The 26,249-nt window shown below is 38.2% G+C and overlaps 1 protein-coding gene across 1 annotated transcript; it reads right to left on the bottom strand.

Annotated features, from left to right (window-relative positions):
• Positions 1-518: 518 nt before the first annotated feature.
• LOC135104250 (uncharacterized) lies at positions 519-26,218 on the bottom strand. Its single transcript, XM_064011430.1, has 8 exons — positions 25,417-26,218; positions 15,723-15,785; positions 14,369-15,352; positions 11,161-11,336; positions 6,618-6,726; positions 1,680-1,800; positions 1,117-1,232; positions 519-694 (listed from the first exon to the last, which is right to left on the bottom strand). The coding sequence occupies exons 1-8, from the start codon at positions 25,865-25,867 to the stop codon at positions 546-548; spliced, it is 2,169 nt and encodes a 722-aa protein (XP_063867500.1). The 5' UTR covers positions 25,868-26,218; the 3' UTR covers positions 519-545.
• Positions 26,219-26,249: the final 31 nt, after the last annotated feature.

The raw sequence follows: 26,249 nt of genomic DNA, 5'->3' as shown, positions 1-26,249 counted from the left end.
ATATATATATATATATATATATATATATATATATATATATATATATATATATATATATATATATATATATATATATATATATATATATATATATATATATATATATATATATATATATATATATATATATATATACTCGTATATATTAGAAAAGGTGCTGTACTACTCAACAATAATCCTTCTCAGACTGTTGTGATTTCCTTCTATATGTAAGACTTTTTAACTGTTAATCACCAATTGATTTCTTTCATTTGCACACTTTGGTCTTTTAAATGCCTATTCTCATTTGCTTACTTATTTCTGATTGTAAAATGACCTGCATCTAATGTCAGTATATAAGAGGTTTAGTAGTGGGACTTCATAAACATTTATGTGTTTGACTCCCATCAATACTAAGACAAACAACAATTATGCAATAAGTGACCAAACCTACATCTGATTCTGGCAAGATACCAGGCATCCTCGAGTGTGACAGTACTCAAAATAATGTATATTGTTAGGAAATTAATAGTGAGGGCCATCAAAATCTTAGTATATTTATGCAGTCAACACAATTTACTAATACATGATTTACAGTCCTTTCTTCTTTCCTTGAACACCTCTAAAGTTGTGCTGCCTTTGACAAGAACTGCTACATAAGCTGATGTTTCCCCAAGTGACACCAAGTGGGATTCCAGTAGTGTTAAATTGTCACCTGGCAAAAAGAGAAACATTATAATATATGTGCCTGAGCTTGGTAGAGAAAAAGTGTAGATATATATCACTCCCAAATGATGGTTAAGTTCAGTATGTTTATTACAGGTCTAAATGTTTTTTTAACCTAATATTTTATTTTCATGTATACATAGTACAATGCATTGCTGTCTCAATCATCATTTTTTGTTTCTTAAAATTGTAGTAGAATTTGAGAGACTACCTACTGATAGTATTTATTTATTATAAATCTTTCATTCTGCAGCATATACACAAGTTTTTATGAAGGAAACGTACACAGAGATACAAAAAATAATAATGTCCTACAAAATAGCTGTAATACACATAAATATAGTTGTATATTCTTTTATTCATACTTCCATGATTATTCCTACTTAATAATCTGCCACAGAAAACACATACCAACAGATGGATTTCTTGGGGTTGAGGCCTTGGTGTTGTCCGAGGTCAGCTGAGAGAGAATCTGGTGCTGTGAAGGGGATAACAGAAACACAGCTTGTCCTCCACATACCAACAACCTACAGGGAAAACTTTGCTCAATGTTTCATGTTACTTCTTCAGGGTAATTATGCCAAGAATTACATTACGCCATTAAAAAAAAAATTTAATTATTGCCAAACAGAGTTTTGAATGGTAAGCTGTAAATAAAATCTATTGGTAGAGAATTAGGGCTGTATGATTCCTTTTTTTAGAATCAGGCTGGAAAGAATGGATGGCTATAATAACATAAAACTGTGCAAAGTAAAAGATATAGACTTTTGGAGTAATACATGAAATTACAGGATGGAAACAAGTACATAGATAATATGAATGCTTTAAGGAAAAAGAATGTTAACATCAGGTTACAGCAGAGCAAAGCCATAGTCATTCTTAATTGTACATAATATGTATATATAGACAGACAAATTGACAGGTAAAAAAAAAAAAAAAAACAATAAAAAATGTGCCTGTGGTACAAATCATACCTTTGTACTTCCATAAGTAACCCAGCCAGCAGCTGTTTGCCTTCCATGGTCAGTTTGTACTTGCGGCCAAAGGGAAAGTCACAAAGTACTGTATTTATGGAACAGTCTTGCAGAGGAAGTTCTGGAAAAGAACAGCAGATACATAATAACAAAATTGTATTCATCACCTACTACAAAACCTTCATTATGTATAAGAGTAGCCCACCAGCACCACTAGCAACACCAAGGGCAATATTTGTTTTTTGTTAGCAGAGTAGACCTGGACTTCTGTCATGAGTAGCATCATAGAGACAGAGAAATTTATCTGAAAGCAGAATAAATCTTCTGACCATGAGAGGTGCTCTCACTGGGGAGTGATTTCCTGTCATGGAGTGAGTTATAAGATAATTTTTTTTTTTTTTTTATGTAAGAAGGACACTGGCCAAGGGCAACAAAAATCTAATAAAAAAAATGCCCACTGAAATGCCAGTCCCATAAAAGGGTCAAAGCAGTGGTCAAAAATTGATGGATAAGTGTCTTGAAACCTCCCTCTTGAAGGAATTCAAGTCATAGGAAGGTGGAAATACAGAAGCAGGCAGGGAGTTCCAGAGTTTACCAGAGAAAGGGATGAATGATTGAGAATACTGGTTAACTCTAGTGTTAGAGAGGTGGACAGAATAGGGGTGAGAGAAAGAAGAAAGTCTTGTGCAGCAGGGCCACAGAAGGAGGGGAGGCATGCAGTTAGTAAGATCAGAAGAGCAGTTAGCATGAAAATAGCGGTAGAAGACAGCTAGATATGCAACATTGCAGTGGTGAGAGAGAGGCTGAAGACAGTCAGTTAGAGGAGAGGAGTTGATGAGACAAAAAGCTTTTGATTCCACCCTGTCTAGAAGAGCAGTATGAGTGGAACCCCCCCAGACACGTGAAGCATACTCCATACATGGACGGATAAGGCCCTTGTACAGAGTTAGCAGCTGAGGGGGTGAGAAAAACTGGCAGAGACGTCTCAGAACACCTAACTGCATAGAAGCTGTTTTAGCTAGAGATGAGATGTGGTTTCCAGTTCAGATTATAAGTAAAGGACAGACCAAGGATGTTCAGTGTAGAAGAGGGGGACAGTTGAGTGTCATTGAAGAAGAGGGGATAGTTGTCTGGAAGGTTGTGTCGAGTTGATAGATGGAGGAATTGAGTTTTTGAGGCATTGAACAATACCAAGTTTGCTCTGCCCCAATCAGAAATTTTAGAAAGATCAGAAGTCAGGCGTTCTGTGGATTCCCTGCGTGATATGTTTACCTCCTGAAGGGTTGGACGTCTATGAAAAGACGTGGAAAAGTGCAGGGTGGTATCATCAGCGTAGGAGTGGATAGGACAAGAAGTTTGGTTTAGAAGATCATTAATGAATAATAAGAAGAGAGTGGGTGACAGGACAGAACCCCAAGGAACACCACTGTTAATAAATTTAGGAGAAGAACAGTGACCGTCTACCACAGCAGCAATAAAACGGTCAGAAAGGAAACTTGAGATGAAGTTACAGAGAGAAGGATAGAAACCGTAGGAGGGTAGTTTGGAAATCAAAGCTTTGTGCCAGACTCTATCAAAAGCTTTTGATATGTCCAAGGCAACAGCAAAAGTTTCACCAAAGTCTCTAAAAGAGGATGACCAAGACTCAGTAAGGAAAGCCAGATCACCAGTAGAGCAGCCTTGAAGGAACCCATACTGGCAATCAGATAGAAGGTTGTGAAGTGATAGATGTTTAAGAATCTTCCTGTTGAGGAAAGATTTGAAAACTTTAGATAGGCAGGAAATTAAAGCAATAGGACGGTAGTTTGAGGGATTAGAACAGTCACCCTTTTTAGGAACAGGTTGAATGTAGGCAAACTTCCAGCAAGAAGGAAAGGTAGATGTTGACAGACAGAGCTGAAAGAGTTTGACTAGGCAAGGTGCAAGCACGGAGGCACAGTTTCGGAGAACAATAGGAGGGACCCCATCAGGTCCATAAGCCTTCCAAGGGTTTAGGCCAGCGAGGGCATGGAAAACATCATTGCGAAGAATTTTAATAGGTAGCATGAAGTAGTCAGAGGGTGGAGGAGAGGGAGGAACAAGCTCAGAATCGTCCAAGGTAGAGTTTTTAGCAAAGGTTTGAGCAAAGAGTTTAGCTTTAGAAATAGATGTGATAGCAGTGGTGCCATCTGCTTGAAATAGAGGAGGGAAAGAAGAAGAAGCAAAGTTATTGGAGATATTTTTGGCTAGATGCCAGAAATCACGAGGGGAGTTAGATCTTGAAAGGTTTTGACATTTTCTGTTAATGAAGGAGTTTTTGGCTAGTTGGAGAACAGACTTGGCATGGTTCCGGGCAGAAATATAAAGTGCATGAGATTCTGGTGATGGAAGGCTTAAGTACCTTTTGTGGGCCACCTCTCTATCATGTATAGCACGAGAACAAGCTGTGTTAAACCAAGGTTTAGAAGGTTTAGGACGAGAAAAAGAGTGAGGAATGTATGCCTCCATGCCAGACACTATCACCTCTGTTATGCGCTCAGCACACAAAGACGGGTCTCTGACACAGAAGCAGTAGTCATTCCAAGGAAAATCAGCAAAATACCTTCTCAGGTCCCCCCAACTAGCAGAGGCAAAACGCCAGAGGCACCTTCGCTTAGGGGGATCCTGAGAAGGGATTGGAGTGATAGGACAAGATAAAGATATGAGATTGTGATCGGAGGAGCCCAACGGAGAAGAAAGGGTGACAGCATAAGCAGAAGGATTAGAGGTCAGGAAAAGGTCAAGAATGTTGGGCGTATCTCCAAGACGGTCAGGAATATGAGTAGGGTGTTGCACCAATTGCTCTAGGTCATAGAGGATAGCAAAGTTGTAGGCTAGTTCACCAGGATGGTCAGTGAAGGGAGAGGAAAGCCAAAGCTGGTGGTGAACATTGAAGTCTCCAAGAATGGAGATCTCTGCAAAAGGGAAGAGGGTCAAAATGTGCTCCACTTTGGAAGTTAAGTAGTCAAAGAATTTCTTATAGTCAGAGGAGTTAGGTGAGAGGTATACAGCACAGATAAATTTAGTATGAGAGTGATTCTGTAGTCGTAGCCAGATGGTGGAAAACTCGGAAGATTCAAGAGCGTGGGCACGAGAGCAGGTTAAGCTTATCATTGCGCACATAAACGCAGCATCCAGCTTTGGATCGAAAATGAGAATAGAGAAAGTAAGAGGGAACAGAAAAGGGGCTACTGTCAGTTGCCTCAGACACCTGAGTTTCAGTGAGGAAAAGAAGATGAGGTTTAGAAGAGGAGAGGTGGTGTTCTACAGATTGAAAATTAGATCTTAGACCGCGAATATTGCAGAAGTTAATGAAGAAAAAGTTGAGGGGGGTGTCAAGACACTTAGGGTCATCGACAGAAAGGCAGTCTGACCTGGGGACATTTATGGTCCCTCCCTAGATGGGGACTCCGAGGCTGGTGTAGGAGTCGCCATGATGATTTTAAAATTTTTTAGTGGAGGGTGTGTGTGTTATTAGGTGCTTGTAGTTTTGTGTGGAGGAAGAGAGTTGTCTTTAGAGGGCAGGCTGTGACTGCCCCCTTGTGTTGTAAGACACAAAGGGAAACGTTCAGTGAGGTCACAGCTGGGTTTAATGATAAGGTCACAGCACCCCCTGAACAGTGCTTTAGACCTCACTGGGAGTAATTATTGTTTTGGCAGGTGTCTACTGCTTCCTCCTGCAGAGGAGAGATAAGATAAGAGATCAAATAAATGTCAGGTTGCTAAATAATTTTTTACAATCTCTATACACCTGGTTACTATGCCTCTATTGACAGACTTAATCAGATATTTCCTTAGGATATGGAAAATATAGTCAAAATACCTTTTGGAAATAATACTCCTAATGATGACTTTCACACCCTTATCAAAAGTTGTCTCAGTGTCACACAGGAAAGCAGAGGGTGTCACTTATCCTGCCATGCTGATGTGCTGCTTACATACCAGGCAGAAATAATGAATTTCTTACCTATATCAAACTTCATTACATAATGAGGAAGTATTTGATCTGCAGTGCCTCTACAGGATTCATCCTGGTAAGCCAGTTTATATAGGCAAGTTTCCAGATAAAATAAAGTCTAGTAATTTATAAAGTATGAAGTACTCGTATAAAGAAAGGGTAATGTGAGAGAATAATAGTGCCCACTAAACTATATGGTGCTAAAATATGTGAGTAGTTGAGAAGAAATAGTTCAATGTAATGGAAACTAAGTGTTTGAGGAATATGTGTGGAGCAACATGGAGGAATAGAATAAGAAATGAGAAGGTAAGAAGAACTGATGATTTAAGATAGTTGGCTGGACAAGTAGATCAGTGTGTTAAGATAGTTTTGGACATATAAAGAGAATGGAGAACACTTAACTAGAAAAGAGAATAATATGGTCAGTTGTGCACAGTGAAAATTTAAGAGGAAGGCCATATCTACAGTGGATGAACTGTGTGAAGAGATCAGTGAATGAGAGAGGGATGATAGTGCAACAAACAAGAGTGACTGTGTGTGACAGAAGTGAATAGAGAGCAACCATGGTGAGTGCATGAAAATTATATGCACTTGGCAGGGCCCATTGGCATATGGACCCAGTTAGAGTGTGGGACACTCCATAGGAAGTACTCTGCATCTGTTGTGGTCTCAGGATTAGAGTAGGTATGGGATAGGGAACAGTCTAATTATGAAGGGGTAAGGGTAAACCAGCTTATGTTGTTGGGTTTTATTGCTTTTGATGTATAGCCTGTGAGCATCTGTGCCACTGTAGATGTTTTGAAATGTTTTTCACTTGTTTCCAATTTTTTTTTTTTTTTTATTTCAAAACTGTTAGTGAAGATTATGATGGCTATAGGGTACACCATTTGGTAAACCATGACTTAGGTGTAGACATCATCATAAAGAAAAAGCTTAAACATGCAGAGAATGTTAAAACATACTCTCAGCATCTGCTTCCAGGAAAGTCACAGGAACTGGGATGTTGTGCAGATTGCATCTTGCCACCTCCAGCTGCTCTCGGCTACTGTCACTTGCTATCACATGACTAAGCTGTCAATAAGAGTGAGTAATTGCTATTATCGTCATTCCAAGTTGACACTAAAGTACGTAGCAAGCTCATACTCAAGGAAAGAACATAGTGGAAAATGACAACAGAGTGAAACTTAAATAAAATGGACCACATTTTCCTACACCTATCACATGTGTCAGATTTTATTATCTTGTCTGTTTTGGAAAAAAAAAAAAAGTTTAGAATTACCAAGTTTCATCTATCCATCAACTACCATCTAAATATTGTATTTAGTCAATAAGTACAAACTGACATCTAGGGAATAAAAATTGAAATGAATAACTGCCATCACCTTTGATACCTTGCATCTTACCAAAAAAACAGAAAATACTTCAGGATAACTTTCTCAACATATTCCATGGCCTTTCATATACAAAAAAGAGGCCTTTCTCTCTACATTTTATATCTACCTATCCATCTAATCATTTACTATACTATATATACTAACCTGACAACCTCCTTCAAATTGAATGGCCAACAAAACATCAACAAACATACAGAATCTTCACAAAAATTCCCTCACATATCAGGAAATAAGATTAATTCTCATTCTACTACAGTGTTTGAGAGTCTTTTGCACAGCATATCTGGGAATCTTTGACTTCCCAGGGATAAGCCAGCAGGCTTATCCCTGCTGCACCATAGCTAACCCATCTCCTCACCCACTCTTGATTCAATTCACTGATCAGACCTGATGCAGGAAAATCACCTGCCAAAACCCTCAAGGACATGTCTCCATTCATGCATTTACTACTACTTTCTTGGTAACTCTACCATACTGAGTTGCTGATGGCAGTCTTCTTCTCATATGGTAAAGAGAAATAATGTTCTGAGAGTCTGTGACTCACACAAACCTACAAGTCCTTGAATGATATTTTCATACAGTTGAGAATCCCTAATCCAAAATTCCTGGGATCAAAAGTGTTGCAGATTTATGATTTTTCTGGTTTATGGAATATTTTTATTTATATCTATAAAATAAACCTAACTGCATGACACTAGTTGCGTTATGGTCATACTTGAAGGTGAAATTTAGATCTGACGTGAAGATAATGCTTTGTGCTTACTCTACAAAAAAAAATATATAAATAAAAAAAATAAAAATAAAAATAAAAATAAAAATAAAAATAAAAATAAAAATAAAATAAATAAATAAATAAATAAATAAAATAAATAAATAATGACCACTGCTTACAAATTTGAAGGTAAATTCAGTCCCAGACATTACAACTACATTTGTATCTGAGAAAATTAAGGGAGAGGGTACATAATCAATGATGCCACTTTCAGGAGGAACATCAAAAATGGTTGAGGGACCTGAAAGCAGATACTCAAGGGATGAAGAAGCATTGCACTGGATTGCTTTTCTAAATGTTTTTTCCAGTGTCATTTGTTTCATTAACATGAGTTTTTGTCATAACTGTTTCTCTTTGATTTTATACACTGACATAACATGCTCAATTATGAATGCACACTGCTCTAGTCCATCAATAAGTCCATCACACATTTTCACCATGTTATCTATGGATACCTTTTCCATTGTATTAACAATGTCATTTTCATGGTCACTAATGTCATCAGGATCACCATGATTCAGAACTACTGTAGTTATTTCATCAGTCACTGAATGAGCAACTGGAGGATCATTATCATTGTTAAAAACTTCTTTGATATCATCTTCCTCCCATTTACTGAGACTCAAAATGTATACTTTTTGCATATGTAAGGAGGTCTGACATCATCTTTTTCTCATATGACATGAGGAATCCTTCAAACTCATCACTGTTCATCACCATCACTGAATATGGTCACTGGCCAGAGTTTGTGCCAGGCATGTGCGAGGGTGTCTTTACTTATTATGCCTGGCAGCTGCATATATGACATCCTTTACATTAAACTTCTTCTGAAAGCCTTCCACACTTATGCCTCTGTTCACTGCTGCAAGCATGTTGTTCAAGAAATGATCATTATATCTAACTACTCTTCATTGATCTATGGATGCCTTGGTCACATGGCTGAATTAATGAAGTCACATTTGGGGGAAAGTACATGGCATAAACATTATCTTTGATGAGTTCAGATGGAGGATGAGCAGAATAGTTGTCAAGGAGTAACAAAATCTTGCAGTTGGCATCCAGTCCAACTTCCCTGCACTGGATACGAGCTGCTGGCACAAAATGTGTGTGAAACCAATCAGATAAGATGTCCCTGATGATCCATATCCTTTCGTTAGCATTACAATGGACTAGTAAGTTATTCACACTTTTAAAACAACGAAGAAGCAGGTTTTTCCCTACCTCAACAAGTTTACAATTGTGTTTTATTACCACATCCCGGCACAGTTAATCTGTTCTAGGCATCCTTAACTCCTGTAGATTTCTCATAAGCTGTACTCAGTATTTTTCTGGGGCAATAACACCAGAACAGCAATGTCACATCAGGATTATAGATTTTGTCTTGTAGTTAGATTTTCTTCATTGGTAATCTTGCCAAACTCATCAATAAATTTCTCTTCTGCTTCATGATCAGCAGATGCTTTATCATCACAAATCTGTAAATATTTAATGTTATGCCTTTTCTTAAATTTTCATAGAATATTCACAGCTGTCTTCAATATTCAGGTCACCATAATAAATTTTTGCTTGTTTCACGATCAGTATTCCACTAAGCAGACATGTTCACTCCAACGCTGATGAATCCACTCCATCAATACATAATCGAGCTCCGTTTTTCACTTCATGTAATGTTTCTCTATTTTTCATTAACTTATGTTCATCACTTTCAGCATAGAATTTTAACAATTTTGTCCTTCTGTTTCTTCAGGTCATAGACAGTGGTTGTTCTAACATCAAATTTCTCAGTATTATTCAATGCCTCAAAAACAATTCTTCCATCCATTAACTCAACACAATCTTCCAGATAACTATCACCTCTTCTTCAATGACACTTATCTGTTCCCCTCTTCTTCAATGACACTCACCTGTTCCCTCTACAATAAACATCCTTGGTCTGGCCTTTACTTACAATCTAAACTGGAAACTTCACATTTCATCTCTAGCTAAAACACCTATGAAGTTAGGCATTCTGAGTTGTCTCCAGTTTTTCTCATCCCCCCCCAACTGTTAACTCTGTATAGGCACCTTATACATCCATGTATAGAGTATGATTAACATGTATGGGGGCTCCACTCATACTGCTCTTTTAGACAGGATGGAATCAAAAGCTTCTTTGTTTTATCAACTCCTCTCCTCAAACTGTCTTAAGCCTCTCTCATTGCTGCAATGTTGCATCTCTTATTATCTTCAACCATTATTTTCATGGTAACTGCTCTTCTGATTTTGCTAATTGCATGCCTCCCCTTCTCCCACAGCCTCCCTGCACAAGACCACCTTTCTTTCACCCCTATTCTGTCCACCTCTCTAATGCAAGAGTTAACCAGTATTCGCAATCATTCATCCCTTTCTCTGGTAAACTCTGGAACTTCCTGCCTGCTTCTATATTTCCTCCTTCCTATGACTTGAACTCAAAACACTCATCCTTGGTTATTTGATCATTTCATTTGGTACTGCTATGGGAACTGGCATTTAAGTGGGACTGTTTTTTATTCTAATTTTTTTTGCCCTTGGCTAGTGGCTCTCTTACATAAAAAAAGTCAGACCACTGTCAAGTTTTCAACAAGTTAACTTTCTGTGTTATAGACATAAATGTTTTCCCTTTTTCTTTTCACTATTACCCATAGGGGTATCTGCAGGCCTTTTTTTATATTTTCAATATCTTCACACCACAGAGCTCACAACACATGGTAATCACAATGAGTAATGAACAAAGGTGTATTACTGTGATAACTGCTGGCAACAAACAAACACCAACTCACTTGAGCTAGGGAAACCCCATCCAGGGTAAGTGAGGTTATGACCAAGAGATAAGACAAGTCAACTCATCCCCACTCAAAACGCTTGCCCGAATCTCAGAGCACATGATCAGAGATCTGAGACTGATGTCACAGAATGGAGGGGTCGAGGTCTTGGCAATACCAAGATCTACATATATAAATATATAGATTTTGGGAGATACTTAAAGTTCTCTCACTAAAGGACAAGACTTTTTTGTGATCACCACCCTGTGACATCAGCAGCACTGCGCTCCAGTGTAAATGTAATCACAATTCCCTGGGGTTGGGGGGTTTGGCGGGAAGACCTGTCTAGTCCCTCAGTCTTTGGTGAGTCATGTCTCACAGCTGTACATGGTGGAACCTTCCAAGCACCTTGTGGAATTTTCCATTTGTGACATGCCATGTCATCTTTCAAAATTCTATTGGATTTTGGAATTTCAGATAAAGGATTCTCAACTGTACTCCAATGCTCACATCTCCAGTAAAACCAGATCATGAAAACACATGATGTATACCAACATACATCAAAGTTCATAGCTGTTTCCAAGAGAATGCTTCCTCCACCACACATTGGGTCAAGTACAATGGCCTCAGGTGGTATTTGGGAAAGTGTGGCCATCAGGTGGCTGATGGTGGAGCGCAGCGTCAAGTGAGGAATGTAAGGCCGAAGGGACAGGGATCTGGGAGAAAGGGCTGCACCTGGAAATATATTGCATATTAATAAGTTTCATCTTGTGTACTGAAACCACTGGAGTTTGTTTGCACTTTCTCAAAGTAAAACAGCTATAATTAAGATAATTATATGATGAGTGTGCATCTCTGCACTTGCAGTAGTGGCAATATATATATATATATATATATATATATATATATATATATATATATATATATATATATATATATATATATATATATATATATATATATATATATATATATATATATATATATATATATATATATATATATATATATATATATATATATATATATATATATATATATATATATATATATATATATATATATATATATATATATATATATATATATATATATATATATATATATGAGGGACACTGGCCAAAGGGAGAGAAAAAAAATTGTGCCAGTTCCCAAAGTGAAGTCAAACAGGGAAATCAAATTGGATGACAAATGTCTTGGAACCTCTCTCTTCAAATAGTTCAAGTCATGGGAAGGTGAAAATACAGAAGCAGGCTGGGTGTTCTAGAGTTTGCTGGAAAAATAAATGAATAATTCAGAATGCTGGTTAACTCTTGCAGGTTAACTCTTACATTAGAAAGGTGGACAGAAAAAGAGTGAGAGAAAGTAGTCTCCTGCAGCATGGCCATGGGAGGAGGGGAGGCATGCAGTTAGCAATATCAGATGACATGAAAATAATGGTAGAAGACAATAAGAGATGCAACATTGCAACAATGAAAGAGAGGCTGAAGACAGTCAGTTAGAGGAGAGGAGTTGACAAAATTGTTTTTGATTCCACCTTGTGTAAAAGAGCAGTATGAGCGGAACCTCCCTCACACATAGGGATGGATAAAGTTCCTGTAAAAAGTAGCTAATGGGATGAGGAAAAGTGGCAGAGATGAGTCATAACACGTAATTTCATAGATGCTGCTTTAGATAGAGATGAAATATGAAGTTTCTGGTCTAGATTGGTAAAGAACAGATCAAGGATGTTCATTGTAGAAGAGGGGGGGGGCAGTTGAGTGTCATTAAAGAAGAAAGGATAGTTATCTGGAGGGTTGTGTTAAATAGTTAGATAAGGAATTGAGTTTTTGAGGGTTGGATGTCAATGAAAAAAACATGGAAAAGTGCAATCTGATATCATCAGTTTAGGAGTCGATAGGACAAGAAGTTTGGCTTAGGTCACTGATGAATAATAGGAAGAGAGTGGGTGACAGGACAAAATCCTGAGGAGCATCACTATCAACAGACTTAGAAGAATAGTGATTGTTTACCACAGCACCTATAGAATGGTCAGAAAGGAAACTTAAGATGGATAAAGAGAGAAAGATAGAAGCTATAGGAAAGCAGCTTGGAAATTGAAGCTTTGTGCCAGACTCTATCAAATGCTTTTGATGTGTGTAAGACAACATCAAAAGTTTCACCAAGGTCCCTAAAAGAGGATAACCAAGACTCAATAAAGAAAGCCGGAAGATCACCAGTAGAGTGACCATGATGGAACCCATACTGGAAATTAAGTATAAGGTTGTGAAGTGATAGATGTTAAGAATCTTCCTGTTGAGGATAGATTAAAAACTTTAGAGGTAGGAGAATAAAGTAATAGGATGATAGTTTGAGAGATCAGAGTGGTCATCCTTTTTAGGAATAGGCTGAAAATAGGCAAGCTTCCATCAAAAAGGAAAGGTAAATGTTGACAGATAAAGCTAGAAGAGTCTAACTAGGCAAGGTGCAAGCACAGAGAAACAGTTTTGGAGAACAATAGGAGGGATCTCATCAGGCTCATAAGCTTTCCAAGGGTTAAGCCTAGCAAAGGCATGAAAAACATCATTGTGAAAGATGTTAATGGATAACATGAAATAGTCTGAGAGTGAAGGAGAGGGAAGAACAAGCCCTGAATCATCCAAGGTGAAAATTTTAGCAAAGGTTTGAGATTAGTTACAATACTTAGGTTTTTAATTCTCGCAAACCTATTAATTAATGATGTTTGGTACTAAGAACACTAATAAATACACACAAATATTTACAGTCTGTAAAAGTAATGCCATATCAAATGCTTAAACTAAAAAAGATTCGTAAGATATTCTCATTCCAGAGGTGTATACATACAGTATGTCACATTATTGAGGAACACTTGTGCATGATTTTCAACAGGAAATGTATGGGATACACTTTAATAAAACCATAAGACTCACAATGAATCACAAACCTGTTTTTGTACCTAAATGTTCAAGTTCCATAGAAAAGACTGTACATATTTACTGTAAATATTTATGAGAGAGAGAGAGAGAGAGAGAGAGAGAGAGAGAGAGAGAGAGAGAGAGAGAGAGAGAGAGAGAGAGAGAGAGAGAATCCTCTCTCTCTCTCTCTCTCTCTCTCTCTCTCTCTCTCTCTCTCTCTCTCTCTCTCTCTCTCTCTCTCTCTCTCTCTCTCTCTCCATGCTAAGATGTGAAGGTATACTTGTGAATGCATGTGTACAGATTTCTTATCTCAACGTAGTTTTGTGGATTAACAGGATTAAATTTGCATCTTTAAAAATTTTAATAGTGTTTTAAGTAGGATAGGATACCTTGCTGGTGCCTCATACTATTTTGGTGGATGAGTGCAGACTTTAATGGAAAATAAGAACAGCAACCTTTGCCACTAAATATCTCAAAATTTTTTTCCTGGATGCATATGCTATTGTGTTCAGAAGTGTATTGGAAAATATGTGATCTCCCATGATAACTTCAACCTTTTATGCACAATAACTGGTTTGTAATTTGCTGCAAATCATAAGAATTTATTAAAATGCATCCCATACATTTTCTATGAAGAATAATTTATGTGTTTTCTGATAATGCCACAGATAAATTTACTTAAGACAAGAATAGGCTGTGTCAGTAGCCATATACTGTGTTACTGTGTTGCCTGAGATCAAGATTACTGACATTACAATCATATTTAGTAGAGGAGACAGTATCCCTTGCTCTAGCACCTCAGTGCTGGAAAACACACTTACACACACATATTTTCAGGTATTGTACACACACCTATGATAAAATGTGATGCTGTAATATTAACATACAGGTCAACTAATGGCTGCCTCCAATCTGGCACCCATGATGTATTGGCCTTCTTTAGTTGTTCACTAAGTGTGTGATTGATCCACTTGACTGTGAGAATGTTTTTAAGGTGACCTGACACACGGCTGGACACCCTGAAGGTTGAGACTTGTTCCTTGAAATTCACCTTAAAGTCTTGATTTTCTGCCTTAACCTCTTCTGGTTTGTGTTCTTGAGGGAAAGGTGGGCAGTCACTTGTCATCAGCTGGTCATTTTGTGATGATATGTAATTTTCTGATACAAGGTCTACCTTATTTGTTCCATTCTTGATTTCAGATAGCACCATTACCTTATCCTCACATACACCAGTTTTTGCCTGAGAAGAATACAGTTTGTTCAGCTGAGATGTGCTTTGTGCATGGGACATCATAGCCTCTAGTGAGTCTTTCCCAGAATCAGTAACTTGACTAGAAGATGTAGTCATCTCAGATTTGTCATCTATGTGAAGACATTGCAAATTTTGCATTTTGTTATTATGCAGATTTTCAAGTTCACTTTCACTTTTCACCCTTATGTTATAAGTTCCTACGTTAGTCTCAGAAATCTTGCCATTTTCATAATCACACAAACTGTATGAGTCTGATGAAGATTTTGATTCACAACCATCAGTAAGCTTTCTTCTCTTGCTTCCTTGCTTCCTGTTTTTTTTGTTCTGAAAGTGTTCTCTTGTGATGCTGTCTGCTTTGTGATGTTTGGGAATGTTTCCTTGTAGTTCTGTCAATGACATAGGTGCCTTACGTTTCTCCCCAAGCTTTTTCCTCTCTTGTTTCCTCCTGAGTGATCCTGGGCAGGAATCAGGATCCTGACACCACACTCGCTGCTCCCCATCTTGATGTTCCCTTAATCTTCTCACTTTCACTGCCAGCTTGTCCCATTCCAGGTTCACAACAAGATTTCTTAGTTTACTTTCATCTGTAAGGATAAAGACAATAATCTAGATTAATATGCTTGGCATCTTTCCATTTACTTTCCAAGTTCCTTTTTTAGCAAATAACCTAGTTTGTCAGTGGTGATTAAAATCTGTGCATGCCTAGCTATATGGTTGGGCTTTTGACAGATGCTTGAAAATGCTTCCCATTTTGAGTATTCAAATATAATTTCATATTATAGAGAACATACATTAATCCAGTGAAAACATTCTTGAAACTTCTCATCAGTATATAAAAAATCCTGCTTACTTAATGTGATTAAAACATAGATCCTCTAAATTTTTGGGATATCAACAAAAATTTCTCTGGGTATTTTAATTAAAAATGACACAGTAATATGATAAGGAACTTACAATCTCTGAGGATGTCGCTGACACTGAATTTTCTACCATGATTTTGATGTGATGGTCTGGCATCTGAAAAAAAGTAAAAACACTAATAACTGGTAAAATCAGAAAATGTATTTTAAAACTGTTGGTGATTAATATCACAGTGTTCAGTTACTTTTACACTTAGATGAACTTACATCTGCCTGACAGACATAATTTTTGTATTGTACACCAGCACTGAGTGCCTGTATCACCTGCACTTGCAGTCTGGCCCACACAGGTGTGAGGGCAGTTTTTAAATGAATGAGATATAAACTGTATGAAGAAAGTTTATTAGAAAGAAAAATTATTATGATAATAACGATGATAATAATAAAATGCTCTTAGTAGCTTCAGATCTACTTCCTATGAAACTACTGATAATCAATGTACTTGTCATCAATGGCAAGTTTAAACTTGACATATGGCTAAGTTACCACATTAATATCCTGATGGCATGAGATATTATGGAATCTGTAAATAAAAAAAAATAAATAAATAAAAAAAAAAAAAAACAAGCCAACATTATGAATAAGTAGTCAAATAAGACCCTTACACATGAAGACTTATGTGCACAACTTTTCATGCATCTGTGCAATCCCTTTTCTTTCTTTCTTCTTTTTTATTCCTTTCAGAAGATTTTGCATCAATATGCATTTTAGTGTGGCAAATCTGCCTGAAGGATTAAATATGATGAGCCTCTATATTGTGTATGTGACAATAAATGCTCATGTGAATGGTCTCATTGCCAGTATTAGGTGTTGATGATGCTGAATGACTGGTGTCTTCTTTGGCTCAAATGTTCACTTTATGTCTTCTTGGGCAACTGACAATAATGGAAACAGCTCCATTAAACAGCATGTAGGTATTCTAAAAATGTAGCATTAGCACTCGTGTGGATGTGGAGTCTCCAGCTGGCTGGGCAGCATCTAGCAGGTGTGAGTTGCCAGTTGTGCATTTTTCTTGCAGTTTGCAATGTTACCATGTTGAGCAAGGATACTTCTCTCTCTCTCTCTCTCTCTCTCTCTCTCTCTCTCTCTCTCTCTCTCTCTCTCTCTCTCTCTCTCTCTCTCTCTTACAAGGATAAATCTAACAAAGTTACTGTTTCAGGTATCATCCCACTCATGCAGGCAGGCAACCATTTCCATGGCCTCAACCAACGCCTTGCCAACCTCTGCAGCGAAGAGAATGTTTGCTTTGTAAACACCTGGGATAACTTTTACAATGATTTCTCCTTGTTTTCAGGTGACAGCTTACATCTCAGTCAGGTGGGTACTGCCTGTCTTGGCTGCCTGTTGGATGACACAGTGAAGGTTTTTCGTACAAAAAAACGGGAATCTCACTGCTTGCCAAGCCAGGGCAGAGTAACTAACTTAATAAGCGCACAGGAATTTATTCGCATTAAACTCAAGGTCTTCTACATGAACGCTCGTAGCTAGCGTAACAAATTTTCAGATCTAAAGGAAACAGCGTTCTCAGAAACCAATGATATAATTACTGTAACAGAATCATAGTTAAATGTAGTAGAAGTTAGGGGTTATTTAGCTGAATATGAAATTCACAGTTACACAACATTTGAAAAAAAGTTGAGTATATAAAAATAGAGGCAGCATCTTATTTTACATCAAAGCCAGTCTCAATCCAGTACTATTACCAAAACCCCTTGTTGCAAATGTAGATGCTCTATTTATATTAATAAAAAATAGTTATGGTATGAAACTAGCATTATCTCTTATATAAACTCACATTAGTACTTAATCAAATCGACTGGAGTTACTTATGTACCACCACAGATATTAATGCTAAGTGGAAATTTTTCACTGATGAATATTTAAAAGTTGTAAAAGAATGTGTGCCCCATGAAAAATCGTTGTCCCACTCAAAATGTTAAGCTTAAGTTGTGGAATACACAATAGCGGAATGTCTGCATGCAAAGAAGGACACCCATAAGAGGTTAAAATCCTACAGTAATAACGATGAACATACAAGATTGATAGAGTTAATGCAGAATAATCTAGATAAATTGTCAGAGTGGGGGGGCAAACCTGGCAAATGAGTTTTAATGCATAATAAGGGTAAAGTGCTTCACATAGGGTATTAAAATGAGAGAGCAAAGTATATTTTAAATGGTACCCAACTTAAAAGTGTAGACAGCAAAACTGATTTACGAGTAACAATATTGAGTAACTTAAAACCTACCCAACAATGTTCAGAAGTCATAAAGAAGGCAAACAAAATAATTGACTTAATCAGCAAATCTTTTGAATGTCAGGAAAAGGAAAAGGTCAGGAAAAGTATTTAATCCAGAGGTTAAGATAGATGGGTATACAATGTTCTATAAAGATATGGAAAACAGGAGAGGAGGAGGCGTCGCATTATATGTTAGGGACACATTACAGTATTGTATGAACAATAAAATTAAAACAGATAACAAAGCAGAGTCGATATGGAAGGATCGCAGTCAGTAGTACTAGGGATAGTTTACAGACCACCGACCAGTACAGAGGAAATTAACACCTCACTGTGGCAGGAATTAAATAGAGCAGGCAGGTACAGTCATGTATGTGTGGTAGGTGATTTTAATTTTAGGAATATTGACTGGAGTCTGATTGTGGGTAACAAGGAAGCAGAGGAATTTCTTAAGGTAATTCAGGATAATTTTTTAAAACAGGAAGTCATAGAACCCACAAGGGGGAATAATATTCTAGATTTAATTCTTACTAACAGGGAGGAAGCAGTCACGCAGGTAGAGGTTGGAGGACAGCTAGGTAACAGTGACCATAGAGAAATTAGGTACAATTTAGAATGGGAAGAAACTGTTAGAAACAAAAACACTAGTAAAATACCTGACTTTAGGAGAGCAGATTTTGAAGAATTAAAAAGGTACCTCCAAGGAGTGGACTGGCAAAGGATGCAGGGTGAGGTCAGGTCAGGGACGGAGTTCAGAGAGATAAGGCAGGATGAGAGAGGTGAGGTGAGGCTCCGGAAGGGAGGAGGAAAGAGGAAAGGGGGAGATAGGTGTGAGTATGTTGGAATGTCAGGTCATGCTGAAATGAGAGAGGTGAGGTCGAGGCGAGTAGATGAGGGAGTGGAGAGAATGGTAGGGGACGAGAGGAGGGGATTAGGTGAAGTAAATGTAGATGAACTGTATAAATATTTCGTAAAGTTCATACAGGTCAGTTATCAAATATCCCGTATAGAACAATAACCCTAAATGGATGACTGCTAGGTTAAAGCATTATATAAGGCGTAAGAGAAGTATATATAAGAGATTAAGGGCAGGTGAAGAAGTTTTAAGGACACAATATAATGAATTAGTTAGAACAGTCAGGAAGTTAACGAGGAAAGCTAAGGACAATTATGAATTAAAGGTAGCCAGCCAGGCGAAGACGGACCCCAAGGGATTTTATCAGGTATACAGGACGAAGAATAAGGATACTGTAGGTCCATTAAAGGCAGCAGATGGGGAGCTGGTTAGTTCTGGGGAGGAGATTAGTAAACTTCTGAATGATTATTCACCCAGGAAAACATGCAGGATATGCCAGATAGTGAACAGGTGTTTAGAGCATATGAGAATGAGAAGCTGACAGATATTTCCATAACTAGGGAGATAGTGGAACAGGAGATAGATAAGCTAAAAAGTTCAAGTCACCAGGACCACATGAAAATTCCCAGAGTAATTAAGGAATGTAAAGAGATTATTAGTGAGCCGTTAGTTTCTGTCTTTAGAAAATCACTGGAGTCGGGTGAGGTACCAGTAATGTGGAGGCAGGCTAATGTAGTACCCATCTTTAACCCTTTCCTTCCGGCGCTTAAATTATTTTCCCGTTTTGTATGACGGCTAAAAATGGCAAACCTAGAAATTGTCAGAAAATTGTTTGAATACTAATAATTATCTTCTCTTTGTTATTCTGAATACAGTGATGTACTTTGTAGCTCGATGTGACCTCTCAAAGTTGAGTTTATGCCTTATAAAGGATTCCTCCTCCTCCCGCTGTGTGATCCGTCATCCAGAAACAGCCCGGAGAGCGGAGAGCGATGACACCGCGCGCACACACTCTCTCTCTCTCTCTCTCTCTCTCTCTCTCTCTCTCTCTCTCTCTCTCTCTCTCTCTCTCTCTCTCTCTCTCTCTCTCTCTCTCTCTCTCATCTTGGAGGGGAAATTGTACACTTCCAATGAGAGAGAAAGAGAGAGAGAGAGAGAGAGAGAGAGAGAGAGAGAGAGAGAGAGAGAGAGAGAGAGAGAGAGAGAGAGAGAGAGAGAGAGAGAGAGAGAGAGAGAGAGAGAGAGAGAGAGAGAGAGAGAGAGAGAGATTTCATCCCTTTTCATATCAAGTTTCAGGCAAATAACATTATCTCTCTCTCTCTCTCTCTCTCTCTCTCTCTCTCTCTCTCTCTCTCTCTCTCTCTCTCTCTCTCTCTCTCTCTCTCTCTCTCTCACACACACACACACACACACACACACACACGCTTTCATGTGCCAACCTGTTATTAGTTGATCTCTTTCTCTCTCTCTCTCTCTCTCTCTCTCTGAGTCCTCACTAATGTCTTCGCTTTCTTCAGTTTCTTCTTCTAAATATTCACTGTCACTGTCTTCAAACTCAGAAAAACTGCTGAGTACGTATGTTCTGTCCTGCTCCATGATGAGTTATGATCTGAGATCCTTCGCTCTTATCAGGATGTCTCTTCGCACTTATCATGGTGCTTTCCACCCGGTGAGTGCTTTCCACCCGGCGGGTCGCTGGGGTTGCCAAGTGTCGCCCGGAGAAAGGGAAAAAAGCTCAATTACCGCTAAATTTCCAGAGCTAGTGACATCACTACATGTGGAAACATGCCAGACACTTCCACTCACACCATCTGATTCGAGAAACCGCGCTTGGAGTTCAAAATTGAGGCGCGAAAATTCTTGATTACCGGTATGATCGCCGTCGCTACGGACGCATTTTTGCAATCGTATATATACGATTGCCGGAAGGAAAGGGTTAAGAAAGGAGATAAAACTTTAGAGTCTAATTATAGACCTGTCAGCTTAACTTCAGTTGTAGGTAAAATGTTAGAGTCAATAATAGCGAGGAACATTAGGGAACATTTAGACAAACATAACTTAATAAATCAGTCTCAGCATGGCTTCACGAAGGGGAAGTCTTGCCTGACAAACTTGTTAAGTTTTTACAGTAAGGTGTACGAGACAGTAGATAATGGAGATAGTTATGATATCTTATATCTGGACTTTAGTAAAGCATTTGACAAGGTACCCCATCAAAGGCTCCTGAGAAAGGTTAGGGCACACGGGATAGATGGGAAGGTGTTAGGCTGGATAGGGTCATGGCTTGGTAACAGGCGACAGAGAGTGGTAATAAACGGCTCGAAATCTGAGTGGGGTCATGTAATTAGTGGGGTGCCACAGGGATCAGTATTAGGGCCATTGTTATTTCTAATATATATCAATGACTTGGATAGTGGAATTAGTAGTCATGTTAGTAAATTTGCGGATGACACAAAGATAGGTAGATTAATTAGGTCAGAATCGGATGCCATCGCCTTGCAGGCAGACTTAGATAGAATGAATGAATGGACGGATAGATGGCAAATGCAATTTAATATCAATAAATGCAAAGTGCTTAGCGTAGGTAGAGGAAACCCACACAATAGGTACACATTAAACAACCAAACTCTGGTAGGTACAGGGTATGAGAAAGATTTAGAAGTCATAGTTAGCTCTGAACTCCATCTAGGGAAACAATGCATAGAAGCCAGAAACAAGGCAAATAGGATACTAGGATTCATTTTTAGGAGTGTTAAAAGTAGAAGGCCGGAAGTAATATTAAAGTTATACTTGGCGCTGGTCAGACCTCATCTAGACTATGCTGTGCAGTTCTGGTCCCCACATTACAGGAAAGATATAGGTCTACTAGAATCAGTACAGAGGAGAATGACTAAAAGGATACAGGGGATGAGGAGTATTCCTTACGAGGCGAGGTTGAAGCTGTTAAATTTACATTCTCTAGAGAGATGTAGGTTAAGAGGGGACCTGATAGAAGTCTTTAAGTGGTATAAGGGTTATAACAAGGGAGATGTAAGCAAAATTCTTAAGATCAGCAACCAGGGTAGAACAAGAAATAACGGGTTCAAGCTTGAAAAATTTAGGTTTAGGAAGGAGATAGGAAAAAATTGGTTCTCAAATAGAGTGGTAGATGAGTGGAACGGACTCAGTAATCATGTAGTTAGTGCTAGGACACTAGAGAGCTTTAAGAGAAGATTAGACAAGTTTATGGATGGGGATAACAGATGGAAATAGGTAGGTGTGTTTCATACAGGGACTGCCACGTGTAAGCCTGGTCGCTTCTTGCAGCTTCCCTTATTTCTTATGTTCTTATGTTCTTATGAATGTAAATCTCTTTCTCTCTCTCTCTCTCTCTATCTCTCTCTCTCTCTCTCTCTCTCTCTCTCTCTCTCTCTCTCTCCCCAAGTGATGCCTAAAATAAAATAATAAATAAATAAAGAAGGGTGGAGACATGTCACACACACAAACACACACACACACAAACATGATATCGTGGGGTAACAGAGATAAAACTGGATAAATCCATTGAGTGTTTAAACACAGATGGAAAATATGATATTTGGAAAAATCTGAGAATAAACAAACAAGGAGGAAGTATTATGATTTTAACCAAGAAAGACCTACATGTGGATGGAAGCAATAACACTGAATTGATTAAAGTCGGAATTTGGAACGAGGGTAAAACCACAAAGAATTTTGCAATGATATATGTACCCCCAAGGACAAGGTTGTGGAACCTTGAAGAGCACAAGGAAATTCAAATAGAAATATCATCAGATATGGAGGAACTTGTTAGATGTTGTGAAAACCTGACCATCATGGGTGACTTGAGCTGTAAAGAAGTAAATTGGAAGGAGTGGACAACTGAAGGAAGTGGTGAATTGTTGGGGAGTGGAGTGCTGAAGTTAGCCATGGAAAACACTTGAACACAATGGATTGCAAATGATATGAGATTTAGGGGTGATGATGTACCACTGAGACTGGACTTGGGTTTCATGAAAGATCCCAAAATTATAGAAAGTGTCACCTATGACTCCCCCTTAGGCAAGAGTGATCACATGCTAACTGAACTCCAAAATAAGAGAGACCTTAAAGTGCCTGACAAAAGAGTGTCAGAAGATTGGAAGGCTGAACTACAGTACGGCAGACTATAAAGCCATGAAAAAATATTTTACACAGGCAGATTGGAGTGCCTTTGACATGACCAATAACCATCGATGAAAAACAGGACTTGTTCCTTAAAACTTATAATGACGGTGTCAGGCAATACATGCCAAAAGTAAGCAGGAGAGAGATTAGAAGTGATTGGTTTGACAAGAGGTGTATGGAGGCAAAAAGTAAGAGAGACCAGACACGGAGTAAATGAAGAAGGAAAAGAGGGCCAGAACTATGGGAAAGCTATATGGAGGCCAGAAATGAGTACATTAAACTATGCAGAGTTAAAAAGAAACTATGAGAAGAATATAGTGGAAAAGTATAAGGACCAGCCAAAATTATTTTACCAATTTGTAAACAGTAAACAAAAAAACACATAAGGGATAAACAAATGAATGGACTGGAATACACAAAGGCTGCAGAAATGGCAGATGTCATGAATGACTGTTTTCAGAAAGTTTTCACCAGGGAAGATGACTTCCCCAAATCAAGAGGAAATGAGCATGAATGGTAAAACTTTGCATGAGATCCAAATATCTATCAAAGACGTGGAAAAGTTACTGAGTGGGTTAGATGCAAAGAAGACACAGACACAATATCATAAATTGTTTGCTGAGGGAAAGTAGAGCTCCTGAAGGCTTGAAGAGACCAAATATTGTTTCAATATACAAAGAAGGCAAGGGAGAGGATCCTATGAATTGTAGACCTATATCATTGACAAGTGTGATGGCTAAGATCTGTTAAAGGGCAGTTAAAGACAAACTGATGAAATATCTGGAGACCAAAGACATAATAAGTGACAACAGTTTGGCTTTTGAAAAAGACACTCATGTGCAACCAACTTGGTGTGCTTCTATTCAAGAGTTATCGATATAATACAAGAAAAAGACAGATGGGCAGACTGCATTTATTTAGATCTGAAGAAAGCCTTTGATAAATTTCCATACAAGTGACTAGTGTGGAAACTTAGGCAGTGTGGGGAGGAAAATTATTGGCATGGATGGAGGATTTCCTAAAGGACAGAGAGATGAGAACGGTTATAAGAGATAAAACATCTACATTTTAAAAGTGTTTACAGTGGAGTTCCTCAGGGATCAGTCCTAGCTCCATTTATGTTTACATAAATGACATGGTAGAAGAGATAGGAAGTTATATAAGTCTGTTTGCTGATGATGCAAAGATCATGAAAGAAGTGAAAAATAATGACTGTGACCTGCTCCAAGAGGCCTTGAATAAGATATATGAATGGAATAGAAAATGGAAAATGGAGTTTAGTGCAAGAAAGTGCAGTGTATTGGAGTTTGGAGAAAACAAAAATAGACCTGTTGAAACCTATAAACTGGGAAAAGCAAAAATCCAGAAAAGGAACACTGAAAAAGACCTTGTGGTAGTAGTAATGAATAATAAGTCACCAGGAAAGCACATTAATAAAATAAAACTTACAATCTTCTTAAGAACATAAGAGTGGCACTTTCATACACTGACAAGGATATGATGAAGATTATTGTAACTATGATATATCCCAGGTTAGAATATGCAGTGGTGGTTTGGTCACTGAGTCTGAAGAAAGACATTAAGAAGCTGGAGAGGATACAATGAGCTTCAATCAAGATGGTCCCAAGTTTGAGAGACTTCCCTTATGAGGAGAGACTGTTAAGACTAGACCTAATTTCCCTGGAGCAGAGGAGGACAAAAGGGTATTTGATTGCCGTGTTTCGATTGATGGAAGGATTTGAGAAAGTTGATAGAGAGGACCTGATTGTTCAGGGCGAGCAAACCACAAAGGGGCACAAGAAGAAAATGAAGGAAGGTATATGCAAGAGGGATATCAAGAAACACAGTTTTATGTATAGAACTGTTGAAGTTTGGATTGTGTTGGACAGAGAAGTGGTTGAAGAAACAACAATACAAAATTTCAAGGTGAAGTTGGATAAATTTTCAAATAAAAGAAATGGGGCAACATGAGCATAGCTCCCTTCCCATATGTCACAACTAGGTAAACACACACACACACACACACACACACACACACACACACACACACACACACACACTATGCACACCTAGCGACGTAAAAGTGATCATATAGTTTGTCGAGAGAGAGAGAGAGAGAGAGAGAGAGAGAGAGAGAGAGAGAGAGAGAGAGAGAGAGAGAGAGAGAGAGAGAGAGAGAGGAGAGAGAGAGAGAGAGAGAGAGAGAGAGAGAGAGAGAGAGAGAGAGAGAGAGAGAGAGAGTATCCTTGCCAAATGTCATAACACTGCAAGGAAAATGCACAACTGGCAACACAGATCTGCCAAGTGCAGCCCAGACAGACAGGGACTACACTTACACACTAGTACCTGTAACATTAAACAAACACAAGTGGAAATGCACATGTGAATGGATCTAAGGATTTAATTATAGAACTGTTAACTTTGATGAAATTATTTAAAATGTCTTTGTGGCTTTTTATAACTTACTGATGTCCTCACAATGAAGTAATGTGAACACTCGCTCCACCAGTTTGAGCTTGAAAATGTGGGAAACTGCGGACACCCAGTGATTATTTTCCTGTGTGTTTATTGCAAGAGGTCCCATAATTACTTCCGAGTTGGCATTTAGTTCTTTGATTTCAATGGAGTCTCCTTTTTCAAAAGCATCACAGGTGTGCTCTTGTGCAATTTTGTTCCCTATTAAGTCATGTTTAACTCTGCTATCTATTAAGTCAATTTCTTGATGCAAATCTTTCACAGTATCACATTCTTCATCAACATTCCCCTGACTCTGACGTGCACCAGACTTTACAGTGCTGAATGCTATCTTGCCCTCACCTAAATGTCTCAGGTTATAAGCATTTGGTATTTTCTTCACTATTTCTTTCAATACAAAATCATCCAATCCCCTGCCGTAAGTCACCATGCAATCCGCCATCACGATAAAGCTCCTTGCATATTAACATGAACGGTCATCAAGGATCTGTTTATTCCCCACCATCACTTAATAGCACGCGTCTCCGAGTCCTACAAGGGAACACTAGTTCGGCGTACCCCTACACAGGGAGAAGTTCGTGACTTGTCAGTCACTCGTGCTTTACTTAGCAGTTTCAAGCCACATGCACACATGCTGCTTCTACTTCTACTTAAATTTTGGCTATAACTGTGTTCATTTCCACATGGCCAACAAAGTTCTTTCATTTCTCTAATCAACCTAAGTCATCTGCAAGGTAATGCTAAGAGAAACTGATGTATGTACTATAGCCTTTGCAACGATTGAACGGCACCCAAGTTTGTTTTTATGATCTTGATCTTGATGG

Source organism: Scylla paramamosain, chromosome 10 (genome assembly GCF_035594125.1).
Source record: "Scylla paramamosain isolate STU-SP2022 chromosome 10, ASM3559412v1, whole genome shotgun sequence".
In the NCBI taxonomy this organism is placed as follows: domain Eukaryota; kingdom Metazoa; phylum Arthropoda; class Malacostraca; order Decapoda; family Portunidae; genus Scylla; species Scylla paramamosain.
Note: the sequence above shows the minus strand (reverse complement) of the source record. Positions and strands in the feature narration are given on the sequence as shown.

What these genes read in the sequence shown, in the direction of transcription:
- LOC135104250 (XM_064011430.1), bottom strand. Translation starts at nt 25,867, where the DNA reads ATGGCGGATTGCATGGTGACTTACGGCAGGGGATTGGATGATTTTGTA. An exon ending in ACTTCATTGTGAGGACATCA is followed by an intron (nt 15,786 to 25,416) that starts GTAAGTTATAAA and finishes ACTTTTTTTCAG; the next exon opens with ATGCCAGACCATCACATCAA. An exon ending in CAGCGACATCCTCAGAGATT is followed by an intron (nt 15,353 to 15,722) that starts GTAAGTTCCTTA and finishes TTATCCTTACAG; the next exon opens with ATGAAAGTAAACTAAGAAAT.